We start from the raw sequence: 27998 nt of genomic DNA, 5'->3' as shown, positions 1-27998 counted from the left end.
ATGCCACAGAGACACATCCTCTAAGGAAACACAGTCTGGAATAGAAATTTCAGACTAAAATTGTAACTATTAATTCTACCTGTAAGATCTTATTCCAGTGGTAGCACATAAACAGGCTGTGTGTGTGTGTGTATGTATGTGAACACGCGCACGCATGCGCGCGCGTGTGTGTGTCTGTGCCTGTGCACTGTTACTAGGGGCTTGAACTCAGAGCCTTGCATTCTAGCTCAGGAGTTTTGCTCACTCCACCACTTGAGCCAAACCCCACATTGGGCTTTTTGTTGGATAATTAGAAATAGGAGTCTTATAGACTTTTCTGCTCGGGCTGCTGCAGATGACAGCCTCCTGAATGGCTAGGGTGACAAGTATGAGCTACCGCTGCCTCTCTCCAGCTGCTTTCATTTACCAAGTACCTTTGCAATTACTTTAGGAATGGTTTTGGCTTGCATCATAATTCAGATGCATTAAATGGCAATTATGTAATGTAAATCCTTTGAATGTTAGTTTCCCCCGATAGGAAGTTGCAGACTTTCTCTTGAATAAAAAATGGCATTCTTAATGCTCAGATTTCAGACAGCAGGATGCTGAATGGAGTCATTGTGGAGTGTGTAGTTACACAGAGAGCAGGAGGGATAGAGTCCAGCCTGCCAGGTTGATGACTACACATGGAGGTTGACTGCCCTTTTGTTTTTTTTTTCCATATATTTTTATTGTAATTAATAGAAGGGTTACATTATATTCACCAGATAGAAGGTGCATTGCTTCACATACATTGATACCTTTTCTCATGTCTTGGTCCCCATTTCCCTCCCCCCACCTCTGCCCCTCATCTTGTTTCCCTGGCTTCCTTATCCGATTTCAAATAACCCAATAAGCATATATAGAATATAACAGACAACAAGGTGAAATACTGTAACAATATGAGATAACCAAGGAATAACAAAAGAAATGAGAGATAACATAGTACATTAAGGACAACAATCACTCATTATATGGCTTTTGTTTCTATATCCTGGAGGTCATTTAATTTAGTGTCATACTACATAGCCGTATGTATCTAGGTTTTGTTCTATTGTGAATCTCTGCTAGAAGAGCCCAAGGTTTCTACGGATTATGACAAATGAGAGAAACCATTGAGCCTATGTTCCTTTGAGTCTGGCTTACTTCACTTAATATGATTTTTTCTGTCTTTCCATTTCCTTAGAAATGGGGTGATGTCATTCTTTCTGACAGCAGGTAGAATTCCATTGTGTACAAATACAACATCTTGTTGATCCACTCATCAACTGAGGGGCATCTGGGTTGGTTCCATATCTTTGCTATAGTAAATAGTGCTGCAATGAACATCGTTGTGCTAGGGGATTTAGTATGTCCCTGTTTTTGGATAATTGGAGTAGTGGAATGCTTGCCTTTTTGTTTTTAAGTAACATTCCCACACCTGACAGTCTCTAAGTAGCTTGTTACTGAAGTCATGCACCATGTAGACCTTCTCTCACTGCGGGCTATTGGGAGGGGACAGGTGGCAGAGATGTACTTTCATCTGCATGTTGTTGTTTTCTCCATAGTGTTTATCGCTGGTCTCAGTAGAGATGTTTGCTCTGGTGAGAAGACTATGGAAGTAGATTTGAGTTTGATTGTGTTGTAACCCTGACACCTCTTTATTGCTGGCCTCCTGTAATGATCCTGTTTGACACCTTTCTCTAGAGGGTGTTTGATGAGCGATTCTGTGTCTGGAGGCTGGTAACATAAATGAAGCTCAAGCAATATTGAGGGGAGTTGTAAACATTTTTTTAATTCACTTAGGATGACCCCTCAGCAGAAAATACAATCAACTGAATTATATGAAAATGTACCCTAGGCTTCACAGTAGCATATAGGCTAGAAGAGAATTTGAATTTGTAGCTTTTAAAATAACCTTTGAATGCAAACGTTATCAGTATCTCTCTGGAAACAAGACATAACTAAATATCTGTGCCCCAGGAATAAATTTATATTAGATGTGACAAAATTTCAAATGAGTCAAGCATTCTCTCGTTTTGATCTAAGCTACATCAGAAAAAATCTATGCTGAATTTGGAAAAGTGCTCAGCTAGTCTGGATTTTCTAACAGTGGAAATACTTAATCTTCAATGTATCCTGGCTTCTCAGAAGTAACTCTTTAATACCTGGTGCCCCACCTGGGTGGCACATTTTCCTTCATTCATGTACATTCATGTACATTCATGTACAACCAGCCATGGTATCATTGGTCTGCTCTATATGTCTACCTGTTGCTCTGCAGAGTCTTATGCTATGCTGAACACATGGCCTGTCTCCCAGTATTAACTGGCAACTATTTACTGAGGCATGTCCCCTCTCCTACCCAACTACTTCTTGCAGGTAAGCACTCATGTGACATTTGTTGATGGAAGCTATGATCATATTTCTGAGCCCATTGACATGATTCAATGCTTTGCTGCTTCCCTTCCTGATAGAAGCTGAGAGCCATCCATGAGAAAGTACTGAGAGGAGAGTAGCTGGAAATGAAGAAAGATTTCTGTGATTTAGTGCTTTTATATTAATTAATTAATTAATTAATTAATAAGTTTTGCACTGGTCCTGGTGGCTTGAATTCAGGGGCCTCGATGGTATCCCTGAGCCTGAGGGGTTTTTTTGTTGTTTTGTTTTGTTTTGTTTTGCCATCATGGGGCTTGAACTCTAGCACTCTATCACTGGAGCCACTGTACCACTTCTGGCTTTCTGGTCATTTATTTGAGATAAGAGTCTCATTGATTTTTGTGCCCTGGCTGGCTTTGAACTTTGATCCTCAGATCTCAGCCTCCTGAGTAGCTAGGGTTATAGGCATGAGCCACCAGTGCCTAGCTTATCCCTTGCTCAAGGCTAGCACTTTATCACTTTGAGCCACAGCTCCACTTCCAGTTTTTGGGTGGTTAATTGGAAATGAGAAAGTTTCATGAACTTTCCTGCCTGGGATGGCATGACCCTTATATCCCAATCTGCTAAATGCCTAGGATTTACACTCATGAGCCACTGGTGCCTGGCTGCTCTTTTTTTTCTTATTTTTCCTTTTAATTCAGAAACCTCTTAGGATAATTTTGAATCTTTAATAAGAATTTTCATAATTTGCACTCTTTTAAAATTAGGAAACTCTTTGGGGATTAAAAAGCAAACATTCTGACTAGCCAAGGGACAACTAAGAACAAATACATTTAAATTGGTTAAATCTGGTTAAGAATTACCAAAAAAAAACCCCAAAAAACAAAGTAAGAGGGCAGGGCGATATTTGTCTCCAAAACAGGGGACAAGGACTTACTATCAATTCAGAAATAAAACAACCCTGATGTCACACAGTCTGAGGAGCATCTCTGCTCTTTTCTGGGAAAAGTACTGGGTTTACCTTTTGTTATGACTCCAGTGCCAGATAAGTATTTGATTCTGGCACATGAGCCAGAATAAGATTAGTAACAGTTAATGAATATGCATGGACTACCTCTTCCCTGTTTGCACTTTGCTAAAGAACAAAGTATCTAGAAAGTGAATGAAACACCCTTAGAAGGTGGAGAGTCTAGTAACTACCCCCGAGAGGTGTAAAGTATTGCAAACTCCATTGCATGGAAGGCCATAGAGATGATGATGATGATGATGATGATGATGATGATGATGATGATGAAGAAAACTATGTCCATAGCTAGGCATGGTAGCTCACACCTGTCATCCTAGCTGAGATCTGAGGATCTCGGTTCAGAGCCAGCCTGGGCACTAAAGTCCATAAGACTCTTACCGACAATTAACCACCAGAAAACTGGAAGTGGCATTGTATCTCAAGGGGTAGGGTGGTAGCCTTGAGCTGAAGAGCTCAGGAACAGCGCCCAGGGCCCAGAGTCCAACCCCCACCACCGACAAAACAAAACAAACAACAATAGCAACAACAAATACATCACGGATGGCAGGACATGTTTCACAAATGGTACTACTCAACTTGATATTGGTGGGCCTGGTATGTGCAAGCCTATGAATTCAAACTTTAGTACTACTTAGGAAAAGAAAAAAAAGAGCAAAAAGAGAAATAAATGTTTATTTTTTAAAACATAAATCAGTATCTCCTTCTGTCTCTTTGAAACGCCCTGACATTCAGCATTAATGGGCAAAGTCTCAAATGTTAGCCCTTGATGAAATAACTTTGGCTATGGATACATCTTAGGAGAACGTGGAATGTCAAGTCCATGTCTTAGCACTTCTAGTTTTTGTTCCCTGGGTTCGTGAACTTTTCTGTTATGTCTTGATGTCTGTACTAAGTTTAGCATCGGCACATTTAACTTGACCAAAACTTGTGCTCTATAGGTCCAAAACACACTCTGGATTTTATCTGTTAGGCTTAGCTATCTGAGCACCTGCTGTTTGTTGAAACTTATAACTCTACCCCTCAACTATGGTAGCAGTATTTACATGATTGTGTTTCTTTTAATAAAAGACACTAAAGGAAAACACTGAGGGAAAATAGACGAGATTCTAATACCTGCTTAGTATCAACCTAGTTTGGTTTAGTATATCAGAAGCCAAGTTCATTAAAAAAATATATGATGTCAATATAAATCTGAACTGTGCTTTTATTATTTATTGTAACCCTTGCGATGCTGGGATTGAACCCAGGAGCTTGCTTCTGGTAAGCAGCTACTGTAAGAGACAATCGTTCTTTGCTTTCATAACATTTTAAATTTCATCCACCCTTAATGCTGTAGCACGTTTGAAGGATTTAATTTTTAAATGCCATTTGTTTCCATTATTCTGCGCGTATAAAGAACATCATAAAGGCTACTGATAAGCGAAGAAAGAGAAATATTGCTTCAACAAGCTTATTTCACCAGTCAAATTTGTCAGAGAAAAGGTGAAGTAGAACCTTTACTTAAAAAAATAGTAATTCTTCCTGCAAGTGAAAATTTCTCTTTTTATTCATGTTTGACATTTCATAGTAAAGGTAAAATTCATATTTAATGAAAAATATTCCACACGGTTATTAATTAAAAGAAACCCAGAAAGAAACACTGTCCCTTAAAAGATCAGCTCATGAATTTGAAAACATCTTCGGCCTTCAGAAATCCAACCCAGTATAGTATGTAGTATGTAGTAGCATTAAAGACCTACCAGTAGGGCTGGGAATTTGGCCTAGTGGTAGAATGCTTGCTTAACATGCACAAAGACCTGAGTTTGATTCCTCAGCACCACATACATAGAAAAAGCCTGCAGTGGTGCTGTAGCTCAAATGGTAGAGCTCTAGCCTTGAGAAAGTCCAAAGGGCAATGCTCAAGCCCCGAGTTCAAGCCTCAACACTGACAAAAAAAAGACCTACCGGTAGAAACAAACATGGCCTGACCCTGACATTGTCCAGAATGCACCCATGTTTTCTTGGTACAAAATGCCTTTGAACCAAAACCTTGGTCAACTGGGACAAATAGCTCCTTAAATATATGGTTTAGAGCCTTGCATTATCCTTTCTGGGGGGGGGAGGGGGAGACCTGTGATTTTCACTGAACTGTAAACTATTTGAGGACAAAACCCAAAGTGGTCTTTTGTACTTTAAGTGTGTGTGTGTGGGGGGGGCAAGTAAGTAAAATAAGCTTTGAGTACCAACCATTTGCAAAAGAACTAAATATAGTTATTGCCTGAACTTACATTGCCTTGTATAAACAATACCAGTATGGAAAGGTCAAGTACACCTGCATTATGAGATTTGTTGAAAGAGAAGCTAATTGCTACAAAAATCTTCATCAGGGCCAAGTTGTGAGAAGTGCAAGTGCAATTTCCAGTTGATGAGTTCTCACTTCTTCCTTCCCATCTTTAGAACTTCTAATCTGGCTTCCACCCTCATTCCTCATAGCCTTTGAGGCTTGAAAAATACCTGCTGTCCAGAGGACTGCCTCTTACATTCTTCAGGGAGTTGTAGATGTCTAAAGGATCCAAGATCTACAACCTGTAGGTTTATCCCATATTTAGAACAAACTAAAATATGAAAACACGATCACTGATAAGGTTGTTTAGGAGATATGGCTTTAGGGTTGTATCAAGTGATCTGAATGAGGTAAATTTCCCATGAATTTCCTGGTGTGTCTTTGAGGATAGTTAGAGGGGAATCCCTGAGAAAGGATTGCAAACCAATCACTTGGGTTTTCTGTCTCACTGTGTAATTTTTCCTTATAATATATGTTTACACATTGTGATACCATCTGTCATAAATTCTTCATAAGAACTGAGCCAGTTCTAGTTCCACATTCTCCACCCCCCACCCCCAAGCAGGTCATGGGGCTTGAACTCAGGGCCTTGGTGCTATCCCTGAGCTCTTTTGCTCAGCAAGGCTAGCACATTTCCACTTTGAACCACAGCTCTACTTCTGGCTTGTGAGTGATTAATTGAAGATAAGAGTCTCACAGGGACTTTTCTGCCAAGGCTGGCTTCAAACCAGGATCCTCAGATTTCATCCTCCTGAGTAATTATGATTACAGATTTGATCCATTAGCTTCCAGCCAGTTCCACCTCTTTGAATGATCAAATACTATGCATCTTTTCTTTATAAGCTTAGCCTGCCTCCAGTATATTGTGGTGATAATAGATAATAGCAGATTTCCTTCTATTCCTGGTGGCTCATGACTCTTACCCTAGCAACTCAGCTGAGATCTGAGCATTGTACTTTAAAGGCAGTCCAGGCAGGAAAGTCTAGAGATTTCATGAACTAAGAGATAATGCTCAAGCCTGGAGTTCAAGTTCTAGTATTGACTTGCATGCACGCACGTGTGCACACACACACACACACACACACACATACACATACACACACATGCACACACAAACACACACACATGGTGTCAAGAAAACAATGGTATTTCAGTTGATATTTTCAAGATTTCTTCTTCTCCTGCCCTTGGCAATGGCATATAATTTGGAGGAAAGGTTTCTGCCATTTAGCCATTCCAAAGCAAAGCAAGTTTTCTGAGTCTCTGGCATGATTGATTTGGTATGATTTACCATGGTTTCTGTTCACAGTGTGGGGTTTAGTGTCAGGCATTAACTCACTACATCTTCTTTCTTTTTTTCTGCCAGTCCCAGGACTTGAACTCAGGGCCTGAGCATTGTCCTTGGGCATTCTCAAGGTTAGAGCTTACCATTCAAGCCACAGCACCACTTATGATTTTTCTTTTCTTTCTTTCTTTCTTTCTTTCTTTCTTTCTTTCTTTCTTTCTTTCTTCCTTTCTTTCTTTCTTGGTTCATTGAGTCATGGGGCTTGAACTCTGGGCCTAGGCACGGTCCCTAGGCTCTTCAACTCAAGGCTATTGCTTTACCCCTTGAGTCACAGCACCACTTCTGGTTTTCTAGTGGTTAATTGGAGATAAGAGTCTCATGGGCATTAGTGCTTCAGCTGGCTTTGAACCGTGATCCTCAGATCTCAGCCTCCTGAGTAGCTAGGAGCACAGGCATGAGCCACTGCACTTTTTTTATGTATGTGGTACTGAAGAATTGAACCTAAGTCTTCACGGATGCTAGGCAAGCACTCTACCATTAGGCCAAACTCATGGCCTCCTAACTCCATTTTCATTGAGCTTTTCAACTGGTTATATAAACACAAGGAAGCCAGTCAACTTTCTGTTACTTCAAAAAAATATGTGAGATCATTAACTTAAAAGGAGAAAATGTTTTGTTTCATAGTTCTGGAATTCTTGGCCCATGCTCAGGCCTCTTTGGGGTACTGCTTGGGGCCTTTAGTAGGGTGCTGAGTGACAATGACAGGGAGAACATAGAGAGCAATTGTCTACCTCAGGACCCAGGAGCTCTTAGTGTTAGTATCACTCTTCAAGGTCTCACTAACTTACAATCTCTTTAGTAGCACGTAAAAGCTAAGCTCTTAAATGCCTCTGAATTATGATATTCTTCATGCTGAGCACGTTTCCCCCAAATATTACACACTTATTAGTAAGTTTTCAGTAAAGGTAGCTTGAAGACTATTTTGCAGTGCGTGTACTGACATATTTCCTGTGACCTGACTGAATACCAGTTATTGTAAGATGTGCAAGATTATGCACACCCATAAAAATGAATAGTTTTACTATATATTGCAATATATTGTAGATAAATAGTCTTGCTATATGTTGTTACTGGGCTAGACTCAGGGATATAATAAGAAATTGTTGGAATCTACAAAAATCTGTATTTTTCAAATAAAGGATATATTGTTTTTTATCTTAAAGAAAAGAAGGAAACCAAGCTTGACCAAATTCTTACAACCCCTCACAATCCCCTTAGAGTTTATGCTTGTGGTAGAAAGTTTTAACCTTTCTCTGGGAAGATGAGGCAGGTCTTAAAATGTTAGAAAGTAGTGTTTTCTTACCCAGGCTACATATTAAAAAATCACCAGAGGAACTCTGAATTAAAAAAAAAAGTACAGTGAATCTCACCCCTAGAAATTCTGATTTAAATTTGTTCAGGACAAAGCATGGCCATCTTTTGTACTTGTTAAAGCTTCTAGAGTCACAAACAATTAAAAAATTACATGAGGCTGGGGCTGGAAGTTTGGCTTAGTGGTAGGGTGCTTGCTTAGCATGCACGACACTCTGGGTTTGATCTTCGATACCACATACACTGAAAAAAGCCAGAAATGGTGCTGTGGCTCATGGTAAAACACTGGCCTTGAGGAAGGCCCAAGGACAGTGCTCAGGCCCTGAGTTCAAGTCCTAAGACTGGAAAAAAAATTACACGAGAATCACTTGAGGGCCATTGACACAAGGCTAGTTTTTTTTTTTTCTCCAATTGCACTTCTTTTGGTTTTATGAAACCAAAAGTAAATTCAACTAGATTATCTTCCTTCACTTTTTTGTTTAGGATTTTTATTAAGATTGAAGATTGAATCTCATTAATGCTGTTTATAAGTCTAAAGAAATAAAATGTAAACAATTCATATCTTACTTGAGAAATTCTGGAATCAATGAGATCATATGCTGCAGGTAGACTTTGTCCTCCTGTTCTTAGGACATGGCTGTCCTATGCTGTCTGTTTCTAGGTGTTGTTCCATTTGTTTCCTAGGCATTCCAGATCAGTATTCACAATGGGACAGTAGATTCCCTTAATCTGTAATGCAGATTTGTGGCAGAGATGACACTTAAGCTCATAAAATCTTTGTTGAACTCCATAGTCTTTATACCATCTTTATTTGTACCACATTGTCTTTAGATACAAACAACTCATAGGTAATTTGGGCAGGACTAACAGTTGTCAGCACATTTGATTGAAAACATGAAAGCCCAGGTATCTATATCTGTATATATAGATAAATGCAAATAAATATAGAAGCTGTGGTGAAAATCAAGTCAGAAACAAATGTGCTATTACACATTGCTAAGGAAGAAGGATTAACTAAGAAAGGAACTTCATTTATTTATTTTGTAAGCTGTGTCAACTTCTACTAGTCCAAATTTTTTTCCTCTCTTCTTTTAGCCTGCCCCCCTCTCTCTTTCTCTCTCTCTCCCTCCCTCTCTCTCCCTGTCCCCTCTCTGTTAATAAAATTTTGAAAAATCATTCCAAGTGAGCTGCATCTATCATCGACCAATCAATCCTTTCTCTCTTACACCATCATTGGATAAGGGGAAGAGGAAGAAAAGTGAGCTGCTGTACAACACTAGAAAAGACATGGTGCATGTTACAGTCTAAAACCTTAAGAGCCCAAAGTTGATTTCCCTGACAGTTGGCCTGGAGAGATTCAGTCCATTTGAAGTATATGCTCTCCAATAGTCAACAAAACCCATGGAACAGCATTGAAAATAGTCCAATTTGATTGGTCATGAGTCTTCTTCAATACTCGTTCTTCTATCCTAATCTATCCTATTGATAAAGCAGGTCTTTGGACTGTCAGTTACCCTCTTATCTGAAAACAGAGTACAGCCTTTTAGATCTCCTGCATCAGAAGAGCAAAGTACCTTACAGAGTTCTTAAAGAATAGATGCAACCTCCCTGCTGTATCAGCATTCTGGTTTTTGTCTAGAAAATATCATTTATGAGATCATTTGAGATCATAATGATCGCTCTTAAAAAATAAGAGAAAAATATCTTTCACGTTTATAAGAATTTCCCTTTTCCATACTCTGAAGAAACTAAGGTCTTTATGTTTTTTTAATCTTATTGTCAGGGTGATGTGTTAAGGTTATATTCGTCAGGAAGTATAAATATATTACTTCTTGAACATTGATACCCCTTCTTATGTTTTTCTCCCACTTTCCCTCCCCCCCAGTAAGACCTTCATTTAAGTGATTTTTACTTAAAAGTAAGACATGTCTGGCAATTAGCAGATTAAGTTTAGTTCACTAAGTAATGGAAGCCAGAAATGAGGCTACAAAATGTTTCCCATGAGTTCTTTGTTTCAAATTGCTACACAGAACTAATCAGTTTATATTGCTGGAAAGAGACAAAGGGAAAAATTGAACATAAATGGATACTAATTCCATTATTACCATTATCTAAAAGTGATTTGTTGGTGCTAAACAATCAGCTGTGCAGTGTTGACTTGACAACCTTATTTCTACCTCCATAGGAAACATATTTTATATGTAGCTTGTTAAAATACTTGAATGGCTCAATATAAGCTGAGTAAACCTAAACAGAGGAAGAAAACCAGAATGAGGTTGAAACATCTGTATGATATCTTTCGCAGGTCATACTTTGTTAAAGTGTCAAGTTATTTTCTGAAACTGGCTCCACAGTACAGAAAAATATTTTAAGGATGGTAGGAAACCAAGGTGCAAGCTTAGGTGTACTGTGAGAATAAATCAGAGAGCAGACTGGGCTGAGGGACAAGTGAGCAGGAACGGAGCCACAGTAGCTAAACTCAGGGGTAGGGAACTCATTTTGTACCAACAGCCATTTTGATAGTTATAACATCATTCACAGGCAATACAAAATTATTAGTACAGGTAGAAGGGTGTAGACAGCCAGTGAGAATCATCCATATTTTGTTTTTATGTGCCAAATGATTTGGTGGGCCTTATATGGCTTGATAAGGATGGAAAAGGAAGAGGTGCCCTAGCTGTTAGACAAAGGCCATCTTTATCTGAAAATCTTGATTAGCAATTTGATGATCAGTAATTGGGCTTCTGAGATTAGACCACACACACACACACACACACACACACACACACACACACACACACACACACGCAACAACAAGAATGGATACTGGAAAGGTGGAGCAGGAGGGTAAGAAATGAATCTTCTTAGAGTCAAATATATGCTCATAAATTCCCACCATGGAACCTCCCTTGATAGAATACATGGCTACATCCGGCTTTCATGCAATGATTCCATCACACACTCACTTCTTACTCCTTTAAATGTGTGATCTTTGGGAATGGAAAAGAGCTTAACAATCTGTATAGTCTGTTGGCCAAAAGAAAGGGTCCTTAGCTATACTAATTCAGATACTTTGAACAGTCACACAACACACGTTCACCATCACCATCCTACTTTGCTAAAAGGTTTGCATTTGATTATTTTGTGTGTATGTGTGCTGATCATCTGTCCATAAAAATGCCATTAAACTGCAGTTGTAAATCAAAGCTAATGTTCTATCTACTGCCCTTGAGATATATATATATATATATATATATATCAAATGTTCCCTTTAGTTCATATCTCAAAGCTCCCATTAGGTATATATCAAAGAGCAAGACTGAGTGACCTAGTCTTTAGATTTCTGAGAACATAGATCTTTGCCACTTGCAATGTATATGTAGAACTTTCTTACATAAATGTTCTACTCTGTGTAACAAGATCATGACCGAGTCTGTCAAACTTTGGTTATTTCCTTTTCTTCCCTTCACTTCCCTTCCTATCCCCTTTCCCTCTCTTCCCTTCCCCTCACTCCCCTTCCCTTCCCTCCCTCCCTGTTCTCCCCCTCCTCCCTTCCCTCCCCTCTCCTCCCCTCTCCTCCCTTCCCTTTTCTTCCCTTCCTTTATTGAACTAAACTCAAAGCTCATCCTCTAGAAATTTTTAGTGCACTAATATAGAAAAGTTTTAAAAAATCCCCCAAATCCCTATGCAAAGAGCATCATTTTCTTTAGATATTTGGTACTTAGCTTGAGGTTTAAATCTAGGCATACAAGAAAGCTACTAAACTTTTAAATAAGATTAGAAATTATTCAGTTTGACTAGCCATTCTTTTGAGGGATGTATGGTTTTATAGAATCCCCAACATGTATATGACCCCAGGAAAGATCGAACCCTTCTTTAAAGAAAATTGTCTTTAAGTACTTGTATCAAGGTGATGCCGTTTAACAACAATTTATGAATACAATGAGTCTGGATCAATGCCATCCCCTTCAACATTCTCACCCCAGTTTGGCTCACCCCTTCCCTTACTTTCTTAATTGTGTGGCATATGCAATGAGCTCTTGACTGTACTCTCCCTTCATCCCATCCTCCAGTTGCCTCCCTAGCGCCCCCCCCCTTTGCAGGTACCTGTTTTCTGGTGCACTCTTGTAATTTAATTACTCATACATACTGAATACCACCGGCTTTGGACATAGCACCACAGTATAATTTGCCCCTGGCTTTGTTGGGGAAGAACCCTAAACATTCACATTGCACTGCACTGAAGTCCTCTGAGCTCATCTGCATCCTTGTCACTGCTGTTATTCAGATGGCCCCCTTGTTTGGTATGGCTTCATGCCCTTCCCCTTCCTCTGCCTGTTGAAATCCTTTTAAGACCCAGCTAAAATAGTATCTTCTCTAAACACTTTCCCAGATTTTTGCAGGACTTATCGTTCCCTCCTTATTCTGTACTTTGTTCACTCCCTTTATTAAAGGGCCTCATCCTATCTAATTTGTATTGAGATTCTATAGGATCCATACTCCCAACTAGATTACAAAGTGGTCTAAGAGAAAGACTGTGGTTTACTAACGGCTATCGTGCCCTCATTAGGCACAATGTCGGCCCTTAATAAGTGCTTAAGACTTGCTTTGTGTGTGAAGGCTCCTTCATCATTAAATGGATCTCCTACATATGACTGCAGGATCTGATAGGGGAATAAACACATATTGCAGAGTCTCCAGAGAATAGTTACTGGCCAGGAATATGAACATATGTAAATCTTAGTGGTGAGATAAATTAAGCAAAATATCCTTTGATATTTATTTTTATGAAGTGATATACTTTCAGGCAATATTGCTAAGATTTGTTTTAAGATGTTCTTTGTGGCATTAAGAGAACTTAAATTGACTTGGGCTGAATTTAATATTTTGATGAGATGGAAAGAGACAGGAGACAGACAGAGAAACAGACAAATACAGATTTTTGTTAACTCTTAGCAGGTCATCATTGTTCATGAATGCCACATTTTAGTCCTGATTTTCTAAAAAGTTTTAAGTTGTTTTGTTGGGAATTAATATTAGGGTTTTAAAAAATAATCTGTTTTTAGGAAGCCCAATTTCTGGACAATTACGATTATCTTTTTTTTTACTAATCTCTTAGCATAAAGAATTATATTCATGCAATAAAAGTGTGAATAATTTGTTTTAATGATATCTCATATTTCTGTGACATTGTACAAATTTACACTTTGGTTTATATTGTATTGTCCATGTTAACCCTCTGAGCAATATGGCAGGGTGTAGAGTGTTTCATTTTTCTTATTTTTTTGCCAGTTCTGGGCCTTGAACTCAGGGCCTGAGCACTGTCCTTGGGTTTTTTTCAGGGCTAGAACTCTACCACTTGAGCCCACAGCACCATTTCCAGTTTTTTCTTTGTAGATGGTACCGAGGAATTGAACCCAGGTCTTCGTGCATGCTAGGCAAGCACTCTACCAATAGGCCAAATGCCCAGCCTCATTTTCCATATTGTTAAAAAATTATTATTTACTGCATTGTTATTATAAATGTGATATTCAGAGACATTACAATGACATGAGTCAGGTAGTGGGTACATTTCCTTTTGTACACTGCCATCTGTTCCTTTGTTCTCTCCCAGTCCTTCCCTCCCATCTTCACCCACAAGTTGTATAGTTCACTTCCTTCTGTGTCCAGGGCTATACTTTTTCACCATTTTTCCCTGGAGTTCTGTGCACATTTTCCTCATTTTTTTGTTGTTTGTTTGTTTTATATATGAAGTGGCTTTGTAGCCAGAGAGACTGACACAGTTCATTGACTGTCACAGTTCATTGACTGACGTCACGAGTGATATAGGAGGATAGAGAACTGATACTGTGGAGGGGTCTTAGGTCCTTTCAAAACTCACCCTCTTTATCTTTGGGGTGCTACTTTTTTCTTCAATACCGGGTTTTGAACTCAGGGCCTTGTGTTTTCTAGGCTAGTGCTCTCGCATTTGCTCTCTATGCCCTTCACCCTGTTCCTGTTGGTTTTGATATAGGGTCTTTTGAGCTTTCCTGCTAGGGCTAGCCTCCAACCAAGATCTTCTTGTTCTCAGAAGTGAGCCAGCTTTGTGCTGTTATTTTAAAGTGTATGTTCAATAGACTTCCGCTTATGAGAACACAGAATTACTTCATGATATTTAGGCAAAAAGTTTCCTACACACATTGTAAATCAGCTCTTTCATTACAATTTAGTACAGCAGATTTCTTCTCAAGGTTAAAGTGAGTATTGCACTTGTGATTCTAATTTTAATAGAAAATGGTACTGCATTTATATACCTGTAATCCGTGTAAAAGCCATCAATTCGCTTTCTAAATCTACCAGCTTATACATAACAAATTAACATTGCATTCCAAAAGAATGAGAACCGTGGTGGATTTCAATAATGTATTCTTGTTTCTCTTTTATTTTCTGCCCATGTCATTATTATTATTTTTACTGGTCACTTCTAAGATGTGCAATTATTATTTTTTTAAAATAACATCAGTGATGGCAACAGTAGCTCACACCTGTTATCCTAGATACATAGGAGGCTGAGATCTGAGGATTGCGGTTCAAGCTTGCCTGGGTGGTTAAGTCCATCAGACTCACCTTCCTTTAACCACCAAAAAAGAAGTGGAGCTGTGGCTCAAGTGGTAGAGTGTTAGCCTTGAGTGACAAAGCAAGCAAGAGAACCTAGGCTCTGTTATTCACACACACACACACACACACACACACACACACACACACACACACACACACACACACACACAGAGTCAATGGAAGTAATGTCAGCAAAGCATGCCACAGATTATAGCTACTCTGCCCACCAATTTATGCTCATTGCTTGCAGTATGGTTAAATATAACCCCATGGAGAATTATCCTTGGAATTTTAGTCTATCTGCTTTCAATATGTGTATCCTTGCATGGGAAATAAAATTCCTCTTACCAGTAAATACAGATCTTAATTGTGCAGATTTCTGCGAGTCTGTTATTTTCTCAGATTCATTTAACAAATAAACACTCCCCTGTCGTTGATCTTCATTAGCTGTGGGAAGAGGTTTCTGGCTCCTGAGGATATTAAACAAGATAAAAATCATTTGGAGAGTCTTCTCTTTCCATATGGCAGAGTGTAACTGAAGGAAAGTAAAGAGAAGGGATTGAGTCATGTACATCGATTAGCATGTTATTGATTGCAATTATTGATCCATGGTGAACATTACTTCTTGTAAAGTTATTGATTTTCCTCTCTCTTCGCCATTTTCTCTAACAGTTGAACGAGCTGTAATAATCAGATCCACAAGAATGACTTCTGTTAATATTGAACCACTGTACCTTAACTACCACTTTATTCTGGCTTTTGTAAAATAAGGACCAGAAGGTCTACTTTACTGGCATATTTCTTATTCCTACACAAATAAGACATTACTCCTAAAATTATATGTTCATTACAACATATAAAGCAAATGATATATTTCCACAAAATCTGAAAAGAAAACCAAAATATGTTTTACTAAGTAGAGATTATAATTTTCTCTTTGACTTTTTTCTACAAAAGTTAATATGACAATAAGATGGGCCCCAACTGAAAATTCACAGAAAAGCTATTCATTTTTTTTTGTAAAACAAGTAATAGCTTTCAAAATAAATAAACTTTTAAATATTTAAGTGTTGTAGCATAATCACATTTAATTTCTATGCCTGAAGCAATCCAAAACCAAGTAAATAGAAAAAAAGTACTCAAAACTACCCCCACTTGCAAATGATGAAAATGAACCACAGAACAATTGAAGTCTGGATTCTAGAGGTCTTGAACCAGCCAGTATGGCAGCCAAGTATACTCAGACCCTAAGCATAGTATTACCTGTAGCTTAGTACTTATAGGTAGATGATGTAGGTGGGGTAGATATTTTAGTTCAGCTTCAAGCTTTAAAAAGTGTTGCATTCCAACTCTTGGCACTCCTAACACTAAAACAGCTAGCAGAGCTTCTGCTCTTCTTTGACTGGAATAACTAATTACAGTTCAACCCTTCAGGGACCAAGTTATTAGCTAGTACTCGACTCTCGACACTGCAATTCAATTACTGGCCAGCAATATTTAGAAGCACAAACCTTGGTAATTAGCAGCAAATTTTCATCTTCTCTTGGCACAGCATGTGAGCAGCTGCCTCCAGGAAAAGCTGAATCAAAACATAAATAAAAGTGACACTTGTAAGCTCGATCTATAATTGTTACTGAGGGCCTCTGAAAGTTCAGTGCTTGGTATGAGGAATTTCTGACCCCTACGAAATAGGGCAGACACGTTGTCTTCTAGCAAGAAATTATATTAGAAATCATTAAGAGGGTGTAGATTGTGCCTCTGTTTTCTGTTTAACATCCAATACTGACCTCTTATGTTATGGATTCAAAGAGGTAGAGCTGAAAAGAACTGAAAAGTGGTAAGCTATATCCCTTTATCACTCTTTATATAACCTGAGTCTGAGTAATTATGAGATTTCCATACAAGATTATATAGCTAGTTAGCTAGTTAGAGTCCTTGTTGAGATTGGAATTCTGTCTTCCAAATGCTCCTTCCACTAGATTGACTCTCTAAACATCAAAGCTTCTGAAAAAGGTGACACGAATTACTTATGTTTCTGGTAGCTTTTTAATAAATTAAGTAAAACAAACTCTATTTGGAATATGACAGAAAGGGTCCAAATAGGCAGGGCAACATCACATGCATGTCTTTTGGGCTCTGTGAAAAATAGGAAAATCCAGGATAAAAATTTGCTACACCAGAATTTTGTAATATTGTTGTTTAGAAAATACTTAAAGGGGCTGGGAGTTTGCCCTAGTGGTAGAGTGCTTGCTTAGCATGCATGAAGACCCGGACTCTTCAGCTCAAGGCTAGCCCTCTACCATTTGAGCTACAGTACCACTTCTGAGAAAAAAAAAATTTTAAAGGAACTCAGGGACAGTGAGGAGGAGTTCAAGCCCCAGGACCAGTACACAGACACACACACGCACACACACACACACGCACGCACGCATGCACGCACACATGCATGCGTACACACACACACACACACACACACACACACACACACACACACACCTTTCAGTGGGGACCCCATCTGCAAGGTATCAGCCTCCCCATGGCTGTACTCACAGTCCACTTCTTTAGACATCGTTTCTAGAGACCCAGTCCCTGTACCATTCTCTACGTCCTGGTACTCTGGTGCTCTGGTTTCTTAGCTCATGTTGCCATTTAGCCCTCTGTGGAATGTCTACAGGGTTTTCTTGGCTTACTGAAGCATTCCTAACTCCACAGTGGAGTTTGGAGCATTTTATGACTTTTCACTCATAGTGTGTGTGTGTGTGTGTGTGTGTGTGTGTGTGTGTGTGTGTGTGTGTGTGTGCGCGTGCATCTCATTGGCTGCTGCCTGTCATCACTCAGTGACATAAAGTAAATGTTGCTTTAGAGAAAAGCATCAGCCCAACTCTAGCCACTCCATGGAGGAACAGCCTGTGCAGATATGGTCTTGGCCTTATTCTTGAATACTATTTTGCTTTTCCTGTCTTGAACAAGGAGCCTGTTTCTTTTTTTCTATTTATTTACCATGCAATTAAGATTTTAAAGCATTCCATTTGCTACTTTTAATATCGTTAATCATTGGTACCTCATTCTAGAATACTTTGGTCATCATCCCCCCCAAAAGAAATTCTACAGTCATTCATGGTTTTTCCCATGCTCCACTCTCTCCCACACACTTACCCAGAAATCATTAGTGTACTTTCTGTCTATAGACCATGCCATATATCATACCGAAAAAGAGAGATAAGCCGGGCATGGTAGCTCATGTCTGTAATCCTAGATACTCAAGAGGCTGAGATCTGAGGATTACAGTTCAAAGCCACTGGGCACTAAAGTCCATGAGACTCTTAACTCCAATTAATCACAAGAAAACAGAAGTGGTGCTGAGGCTCAAGGGATAGGGTGGTGGTCTTGAGCTGAAGAGCTCAGGGACAATGCCAAGGCCCAGGGGTAGGGCAGTAGCCTGAGCTGAAAACCTCAGGGACAGGGCCCAGGCCCAGAGTTCAAGCCTCACAACTGGTAAGAAAAAAAAAAAGAGGTGAAATTGAAATGATGCACGATGCGACCTTCTGTGTTTTAGGCTCCTTTCACCTAGCACAATGTTTTTTAGGTCCATCTCTTTTGTAGTGCGTATTGGTGTTTCCCCCTTTTTATGACTGAATAATATTTCATTATGGATATGTCATATTTTATGTGTCAGTTCAACAATAAATGGATGTTTGGGTTGTTTCTACTTATTTGGCTTTCATGAATAATCCTGCTCTAAGCATTTGTGCATGACTTTTTGTGTGACTGTTGTCTTTTGGATATCTATCTAAGTAAAGCTGTGAAGTCTTATGGATACCCTGTTTTTAGTTTTGGAGAAACTGCCAAGAGTTTTTTTCAGTGAAGCTGCAGTATTTTCCCAGCACAGATTTTCCATGTTTTCAGTTAAAGTCATACAGAATGAAGTGATTTTTTTTCATTGTGATTTTGAATTGCATTTCCCTAGTGACTAATAATGAACGTCTTTTGTAAGCCTATTGGCTATTTGGATATATTCTTTGGATGAGATTTCATGCAAGTTCTTTTATTTAAAATTAGTTTATTGAGTTATAATAGTTCTGCACACCATACCCATATTAGATATAGGGTTTACACATATTTTCTTGTCATTGGAATGACAACTTTTAATTTGGATAGATGAAATTTGATCTTTAGAAAAGTAAAAATTTCAGGTGGGCATGGTGGCTCATGTCTGTAATCCTAGCTACTTAGGAAGCTGAGATCTGAGGATCACAGTTTAAAGCAACCCAGGCACTGAAGTCCATGAGACTCTTATCTCCAATTAACCACTAGAAACCTGGAAGATGGTGCTGTGGCTCAAGTGGTAGGGTGGTAGCCTTGAGCTGAAGAGCTCAGGGACAGTGCCCAGGCCCAGAGTCTGAGTCCCACAACCAACAACAACAACAACAAAAAAATCATCCTCCTTTTTCTTCTAAGGATTTTATACGTGGGCTGGGAGTTTGGCCTCCTGGTAGAGTGCTTGCTTAGTATGTACAAAGACCTGAGTTGGATTCCTTAGTACCACAGAAGTGGTGCTGTGGCTCAAGTGGTAGAGCACTAGCCTTGAGAAAAATCCAAGTACAGTGCCTAGGCTGTGAGCTCAAGCCCTGGACTGGCAAAAAAAATGATTTTATACTTTTAGCTCTTACTTTGGGACCTAGACCAATTTCAAGTTAAATTTAGAAAATGGTATGAGATAATTACCTTTTTTCTCCCTACTCACTTTTCTTCCTTTTTCTTTACATTTACATCCATAAAATTTCTCAATATTTATTTGGGACCTACCAGGTTCAAGTAAAGCTATATAGCACAGTGTTTGATCATGTACAGCTTTCCAATTTGAGTAAAGTTAAACCAGGTAGCCAGATCTCAAATACCATGATGGAGCATTATTTCTGTAATCTATCTCAAGTAGTAGAAAGACCATCTGTAAATAGGCCATCATGGAGCCTTTTTGAAGAGCAGAGAGCCTCTGATATTCATTTGAACATCCTCTGATATTCACTTGTTGTATTAGTTCAAGTTGGAAGGAATTGGAAAGAGTATAATTAGAATTAGTGACTAAGTGTATGAAAGCAGTGAGAACAAGCAAATGACCCAAGCAGCTAGATCCCAGGGGCCCCAATGGATGTGGAGCCTCTACTCCTTAATCAGAAGTAGCTATCAATTCCTAGTCACTATCTGGAAAACCATGGGCAATTTCAGAGAAAATACCCTCTATCTTTTTTTGAAATTATATAATGCTAGATCTATATCATTCAACAAATGATAGTAACCTTTTCTTCCCCCAGCCCTCCCCCTGCCCGCCTTCTTTGGATTTTCAAGTTCAGGACACATTCAAATTATTCAATTTTGATATCCTTGTTTTTTTTCTATCAAATGTCCTACTTTGGAAATGGAAAGCTCAGTTGGCCATGTTCCCTGTTAAGTTTAAGAAGCTTTTATCATTTAAATAAATTAAACCTTCCAGAATGGGTTGCACAGAGCATAATGAAGCACAGAGAAGAAAAGCTTAAACCAAAGAAACCTCTTTGCTGACAGAAGCAATACAAGCCATTATGTAGACTACCAATGAGTGCAGCCTGAATCCTGGTTTCCCTTTTAAAATTTTATTTGTAATTTTTTTGTGGTATTCGAAAGCAATTAGATTTGCCGTTGGACAAAAGATAGACATAGGGTACATTAAATATGAGGGAGCAAGTTATTAATATTGAGGAAAATACCAAATATTGGCTTTAAAAGGACCATTTCTTTCATCCCTGTTGAACGTCAGAGATTTTACATTGTTTTTTTTCCCTATAATTTAACTAGTACAACTTAGACACTTGATATCAGATTCTCTCATCTTTTCCAAAAATTATTTGTGTTCCTTGTTGTTGTTGTTGTTGTTGTTCTTAGTGGTTGTGGTGGTGATGGTGTGTGTGTGTGCGTGTGTGTGAGTTTATGCTGGTACCTGGGATTGAACTCAGAGATTTGTGTTCTTGGCTCTTTTGCTCAGACTGGCACTCTACCACACAAGTCACATCACTGTTCCTGGCAATTTTTTTGCTAATTAATTGGTGATAAAAATCTCATGGGTTTTTTTTTCCCATGTGGTTTTGAAGCACAATCCTCAGATCTCAGCCTCTTGACTATCTAGGATTACAAGTGTGAACCACGAGCAGCCAGCTAAGATATATTTCCAGCTCAAGTCTATGGGAGTGGCTTAACCTCAATCCCAACCTCAGCCTCCTGAGTAACTAGGATTATTTCCGTGGATCTTTTTATAGTGTTTGTGTTCATTTTCTGAAGAAAAACATCATTTCCATGAAATAATTGTGTAAAAATCTATATGGTTTGTTTCTTAATTAGCAAGAGATGTTTTACTGAGTCAGTAAATTGCCCATGATTTAAATGGATTATAAAGAATCATTATTTACAGGTTCTTCACTGCCCAGAACATATCATGTAGATGGTTTGTTTTTTCATCTAAATAAAAGATACAATTTTTAAAGAATTTTACTAAATAAAAATTGGGGGGGGGGCGGGAGTTTGACCTAGTGGTAGAGGGCTTGCCTACCATGCACGAAGCCCCGGGTTCGATTCCTCAGTACCATATACATAGAAAAAAAAGCCTGAAGTGGTGCTGAGACTCAGGTGGTCGAGCTCTAGCCTTGAAAAAGTCCAAGGACAGTGCTCAGGCCCTGAGCTCAAGCCCAGGACTGGCAAAAAAATATTTTCAATCTTTTCATTAGGCTATACAGTTGAATTATTTTATTACTGCATGATAAAAAGTTAAAGGTAGTCTGGTGGCAATGACTCATAGTTGCAGTCCTTGCTACTCAGTTGACTCTGATCTAGGATCTTGGTTTGAAGCCCAGGACAGGAAACTCCCCAAGTCTCTTATCTCTAATTAACCACCCCAAATCCCAGAAGTGGAGATGTGGCATAGGGGGGTAGAGCACTAACTTTGAGCACAAAAGTTCATGGACAGTGCTCAGACTCCAACCTCAAGCCCCAGGACCAGCACACTCCCCCTCCCAAAAAAATAAAGATAAAAAAAGCACTTCTTAAAAGTAAGCATTCAGCAGAATTGATTTGAAAATATACTTTACTGGTAATATAGCATAATTACCAAAGAAATGTAGCTTCCTTAGTAACAAAAATCAATGTTATTCAAAATTATGTTGTAGGCTCATAAAATTACCCATACAACTATGAGATCTTATAGACAAAGTGTGTTACATGCAGTATATTTGAAATTTTGTGAGCTATTTATGTTAGGCATCTTGATATTATGTATATATATAATATGCAAGGAGGGATGCCTTTCCATTCACAGACCTATCAAGAAAAGACACCCGTTCAGTGTATGAGGTTATTGAATTCCCCCAAAATCATTGAATTACAGACAAATTCCATTTATTTATAGAAGTCCTGCCTTGTGGCAGGCACCATTGTAAGGACTAACGGCACAGCAATTCACAGAGAGACAAAAATTAATAAAGCGTGTAGGTGTGAGTGAGATTGATGATGGTGTCAGGGTCCAGGGAAAGTCGCATGCTTTGCTCTTCTCTGTCTCCTTTCATGGAAGTCAGGCGTGGGCTAGAGAGAGGTGGAAGTCAACAGAAGAAAGTAGAAGGCTGGGAAGGGAAGCCGAGACTATGGACAGGTGGCTTGTCTCTTGAGAAGTCGAGTAGAGCCAGGCTGGTCCACTCCACTGCTTACAGGATATGGTTCTCTGCAGTCAGTGTGTTCAGGTGTTGTTCTCTGGCACTCTGTGGAGAAGAAGTGTGGAGCTGCTGCCCCACTCCCCACTTTGCCTTCTCAGTTTATCCAGGTTTTCAGCATCCGGAGGAAGTATTAAAGCTACTCTGAGAAACAGGGGACTATTTATTAAGGGTCCATCTCTTTGGGTATGTGGTCTAAGACAATCCACATTCACATGCAAGGAGCTACTATAACATGGGAATGCAGAGACCTCGCTCAGACAGTGATGGCAGTTACATGAGGAAGTACACACGTGTGAGTGACCACTAGGCTATCTATAAACCTTTATTTATGTGTATCACCACCATCATCATTACCATTAGCATAATTCAATAAACTCGATCCAATCTATCGACTGACAAAACGAAACAATACACACACACACACACACACTCAAACAGCTAGAAAAGCTGGTGGCTTATGCCTATATAATCCTAGTTACTCAGGAGGCTGAGATCTGAGGATTGTGGTTCAAACCCAGCCTGGGCAGGAATGTCTATGTCTTTAGAATTCCATGGAGAAGCCAAAATCTGTCATTTTTAACAAATAATTTCCCTATCTTCTGTCACTTTGACTTTCCCTAGTCTGACTAGAAGAAGCAAAAGTGACTTCTGAGTTTCATCCTGGGTCTTGCTCCACTGAACAAGATGGCAACAAGAAGCAATACATCATAACTGTTTATTCAGGAGAATGAGGTCTAAGGATAATGGTTCAAAACCAGCCTGGGCAGAAAAGTCTGTGAGACTCCTATCTTTGATTAACCACCAAGAAGCCAGAAGTGGATCTGTGGCTCAAGTGGTAGAGCATTATCCTTGAGCAAAGAAGCCCAGGTCCTTTTTCAAAAACAAACCCACAAACCAGCCTTCCCTCTACTAATCAGCAATAAGTAACTATAACACTAGCTCTGGTTAACAACCTGTATATAGTAATAGTTAACCAATATGTGTTAATAATAGCAGTTAGGCTGAAGTACAAGCTGTGTATAGAGAGTGGAAAATCTCACTATCCTCTCCCTATGCCTGCTTTCACTAGACAGAAGATTGTGAGCCACTAAGGAAAGGGAGATGTTATAATCTATTTCAGCCTCTGGCTTGTTGTTGCAGGTCTGGACTGTTGGTGGTCTCTTCTCAGAGTACTGGCTTTTTAGTGTTACCCACTCCCAGAGGCTAAGCTGTGTGTGTATGTTGTATATTCAAGGTGTCTGAACTTCCCTGGCAACAGATAACTTCCAGGATGTAATACCCCACAGAGTACCCTGGCTTTGTCTATCTTTTACAGGGCCGAAATGGCACATTTCCACCTTCCGTGTATTCCTGAGTCCAACCCAGATTACACAGAAAGTGAGAGATGAGGACCCAGGAAGGAGGTCTTTGCACTGGAAACAGGCAAAGTGTTCATTCTCCATCATATTTCACTGGCTCCAGAAAGTGGAATGTGTCCTTCTTGTTGTATAAACTCCAGATGAGAATTTAGGGCCATTCCTGATTCCCATATGTTCTCCTAAAACATTGGGGGAACAAGCCTAATTATAACACCATGTTCCTCAACCTTCTGCAGTGGGAGAAGCTGGCAGGAGAGGCAGAGGAAGGGAGTCTAAAAAATTGAAGAATCCTTTATCTAATGTCTCCGACTTCAGTATTTTCCCCTGCTTCCCAGTTCCCTTTATTTTTCTTGGTGGCAAAAATACATTAATCCAATTCTGTCCCATTTGTCGCTGGATGCAGTTTGGGGTCTGGGCTTGTGCCAGGACTCCTTTTGTATGAGATGTTGTGGTATCTGGAGTCTGTTCTCAGCTTAATGTTAGCAATCTGAACACCTTTTTCTTGGTTAGGGGATAATGTCAGACAGCTGTTGATCCAAGAAAGCTGAATATGACTTTTTCTTGATATTTTTCATAATATTAAGACTTATTACAATCTAAAGTCACTAATTACCCTGGATTTATGCTTATAAAATCTAAGAAAATAAAACGATGGCCTTAAATGTCTATAAATTTTCAGTCACTAGGGCTAACAAATCATCCACTGTGTTTTCTAAAAGCTGAGGGTTTCACATGAGAGCACACATTATAGGCATAGTAGTATTGATGTACGTTATGAAAGAGTGGCCAAATAAGGACGACAAACATACAGTGCTTCCAGCTACATTTTAGATAGATAACAAATATTTCTTAAAGCACAGATATGTATCAATTAGACAAATAATGCTCTTATATTATGTCCTAGATATTGTATAGGACACACTTATATTTTATCTGATCTTCCCATGTGCCAAGAATCTGCTTTCCTTCTCTGCAAATTTAAGTAGATTCCTTGTCTCTCTCCCGCCAATATCTAGGCTACTCTTAGTTACCACTTTCCAACAAGGTTGTCTTTCCTAAGCCAAGCAATTTGTGCGTGTGCGTGTGTGTGTGTGTGTGTGTGTGTGTGTGTGTGTGTGTGTGTGTGTGTGTGTGAAAGGAAAATGCTGAGATGAGTTGGAAGGGGGCATGGGCAGTCATGTTTGATCTGTCCAGTCCTGTCGAGTGTTAATATCTTGGAGGCTTAGTCCACACTCTGTTTACGTAGGAAGAAGAAGTATGTCAGCCTTTGAAAAAAGATTGCTAATTAAATTGCTGGAGCTTCCATGTCTGACTTGGAGACTAATATTACATCTGTTAAGAACAAACACCAATTTCATGTGCCACTTGAATGGAAAATATATATTGACCTTTATAGACAGCTATTGAACTTAGAGAATAGTTGTTTTAAAATACAAATGATTATCACTTGGTGGACTGAATTTGGTGCTTCAAACCTGATGCAATTTGACCTTGGAGAATTTCTGCCTCTCCATTTTTTTCTGATCACTGTGATCCTCCCTTACTACTGGCTTCTGCTGTGGAATCAGTGACTATATGTAATTCCAGAGATTCTGATTTGTCAAAAGGTGGTACCAAGGTTTGATGTTAGAGGTATTTTATGAGCATGTAAGAGAAGAGAGACAACACATTCTGAGTACCCAAAGCTGTGTGTTCCACACATGTCTGTTCTAAGCATCGACTTGGAGAGCATGTCAGAGATAAAGAGTTTTGCTTCGGTCATAAAATGGATTCTGAAAATGCTTTGTTTAGCATTAACTCCACTTGCATTTTCCTCACAGCATTTACCTGAAGTTACTTTGAAAGACAACTGAGCAAGAATCCCATACTTACTAAGTTAGCTGCTAACTGAAAATATGGATGGTAATTTCTCATAGTGCCACCGTTCTTTAATTTCCCATGATGAAGTTACCCTAAGTTCGTCTCACTGTTTCCAAAATACCATTTTGATGGAGTTATGCTTATTTGTTCAAGGAAATCCATCTGACCTCTCATGACTATGAACTTCATTTTATATTTAAAAAGTCCTAAGACTCTTGAGGCCCAAAGAGCCCAGCCTTTAACCAAAGTAAAAAGCTCGTCATTCCTGCTTGTGTTGGGATGTTTGAGTGGTGGAGGTTTGTATGCCTTTGTGGATTAGCTAGTATTTGCCTTTCAGAAACTCTTCACCGGTGAGCCTCGTTTCTTCTCACTTCTTGCTTTTATAGCCTGGATCTCATACTGTCTTTCCACAAATAAAGAGCAATGGTAAAAGTTTTGAATCACATTTTTTATATGAAAAGGGAAAACGCAGGTGAAAATGGGTATGTGCTAGAGGAAAATATATTTCCTCACATAGGTATGTCTGCACACAGACGCATACCTCAGTATTATAGCTTCTCCTCAGAGGGGTGCATATCTGGATCCTACATGCTGAAGCCACATACTTGGCTTCCATGTCCCAAACACCTGCCCCTTATCACCCATCTAAGGGAAATAGAGCTGAGCGTCCGTGTTTTCGTGGGGTGGCATTGTCACATGGCATCTTGCAGAAGCCTGGCTGGGTGCAGTGGTGACCGCGGACGGTCAGGCCACACCGGGTTTGGAACTCACAGTCTGTCGCTGTTTCCCACCCCCCCCCCCCAGATCATCTTCCGAAAGATCAGCGACGTGAAGAAGGAGGAGGAGGAGCGGCTGCGGCAGAAGAACGAGGTGACCCTCAGCATCCCCGTGGACCACCCGGTGAGGAAGCTCTTCCAGAAGTTCAAGCAGCAGAAGGAGCTGCGCCATCAGGGCTCGGGGACCCCGAGTGACCCGGAGAGGAACCAGCTGCAGGTGGAGAGCCGCTCGCTGCAGAACGGAGGCTCCATCACGGGCACCAGTGTGGTGACCGTGTCGCAGGTCACACCCATGCAGACGTCGCTGGCCTACGTGAGGACCACCGGCGAGGCCCTCAAGCAGAACAACCGCGACGCCCTGGAGCTCAAGCCCAACGCCGGGGCGGCCGAGCCCAAGTGTCTCAAGGTCCACAGCCCCATCCGCATGAAGAACAACGGCAACGGCAGGGGCTGGCTGCGCCTCAAGAACCCCACGGGCGTCCATGAGGAGAAGAGGGAGGACTGGAACAATGTCACCAAGGCGGAGTCCCTGGGCTTATTGTCCGAGGACCCCAAGAGCAGTGACTCCGAGCACAGTGTCCCCAAAAACCCACTGCGCAAAACGGATTCGTGCGACAGCGGCATTACCAAAAGTGACCTGCGGCTGGACAAGGCCGGCGAGGCCCGGAGCCCCCTGGAGCACAGCCCCATCCAGACGGACGCCAAGCACCCCTTTTATCCCATCCCCGAGCAGGCTCTGCAGACCACACTGCAGGAGGTAAAACACGAACTCAAGGAAGACATCCAGCTGCTCAGCTGCAGGATGACTGCCCTAGAAAAGCAGGTGGCAGAAATCCTAAAAATACTCTCAGAGCAAAGTGCACCCCAGATCTCCTCTCCCAAATCCCAAATGCCACTCCAAGTACCACCCCAGATTCCCTGTCAGGATATTTTTAGTGTGTCACGGCCTGAGTCACCCGAGTCTGACAAAGATGAAATCCACTTTTAATATATATATATATACATATATATTTGTTAATATATTAAAATGGTATATACATCTATATACATATGTGTGTATATGTAGTATATACATATATATATATTTTCACTTGCTTTCAATATGATGAACACAATATGGATTTTGATATGTACATATTGCATGCCCAGCTGGATTCTGGCCTGCCAAAGAAGACAATTATTTAAAAAAAAACATAGATATTGCTTGTATATTATGCAGTTGACTGCATGCACACTTTAAATTTATTTATAATCTATTCTATAACAATAAAAAAGAATGATTTTTGTTAACC

General features: G+C 39.8%; 1 protein-coding gene across 1 annotated transcript in view; it reads left to right on the top strand.

Moving 5' to 3' along the window:
• The window catches only part of Kcnh5 (potassium voltage-gated channel subfamily H member 5), a 201952-nt gene extending 174202 nt beyond the window's left edge, over positions 1-27750 (top strand). Inside the window, exon 11 of the mRNA XM_090345364.1 lies at positions 26735-27750. Within this exon, the coding sequence (XP_090201490.1) occupies positions 26735-27694 (960 nt within the window). The 3' untranslated portion in view covers positions 27695-27750. The remainder of the gene's footprint in view (positions 1-26734) is intronic.
• The last annotated feature ends 248 nt before the right edge of the window (positions 27751-27998 follow it).

Source organism: Megascapheus bottae, chromosome 14, assembly GCF_031878675.1.
Source record: "Megascapheus bottae isolate mThoBot1 chromosome 14, mThoBot2.hap1, whole genome shotgun sequence".
NCBI lineage: Eukaryota > Metazoa > Chordata > Mammalia > Rodentia > Geomyidae > Megascapheus > Megascapheus bottae.
The sequence above is the reverse complement of the archived record's forward strand: the minus strand, read 5'-3'. Positions and strand labels throughout refer to the sequence as shown.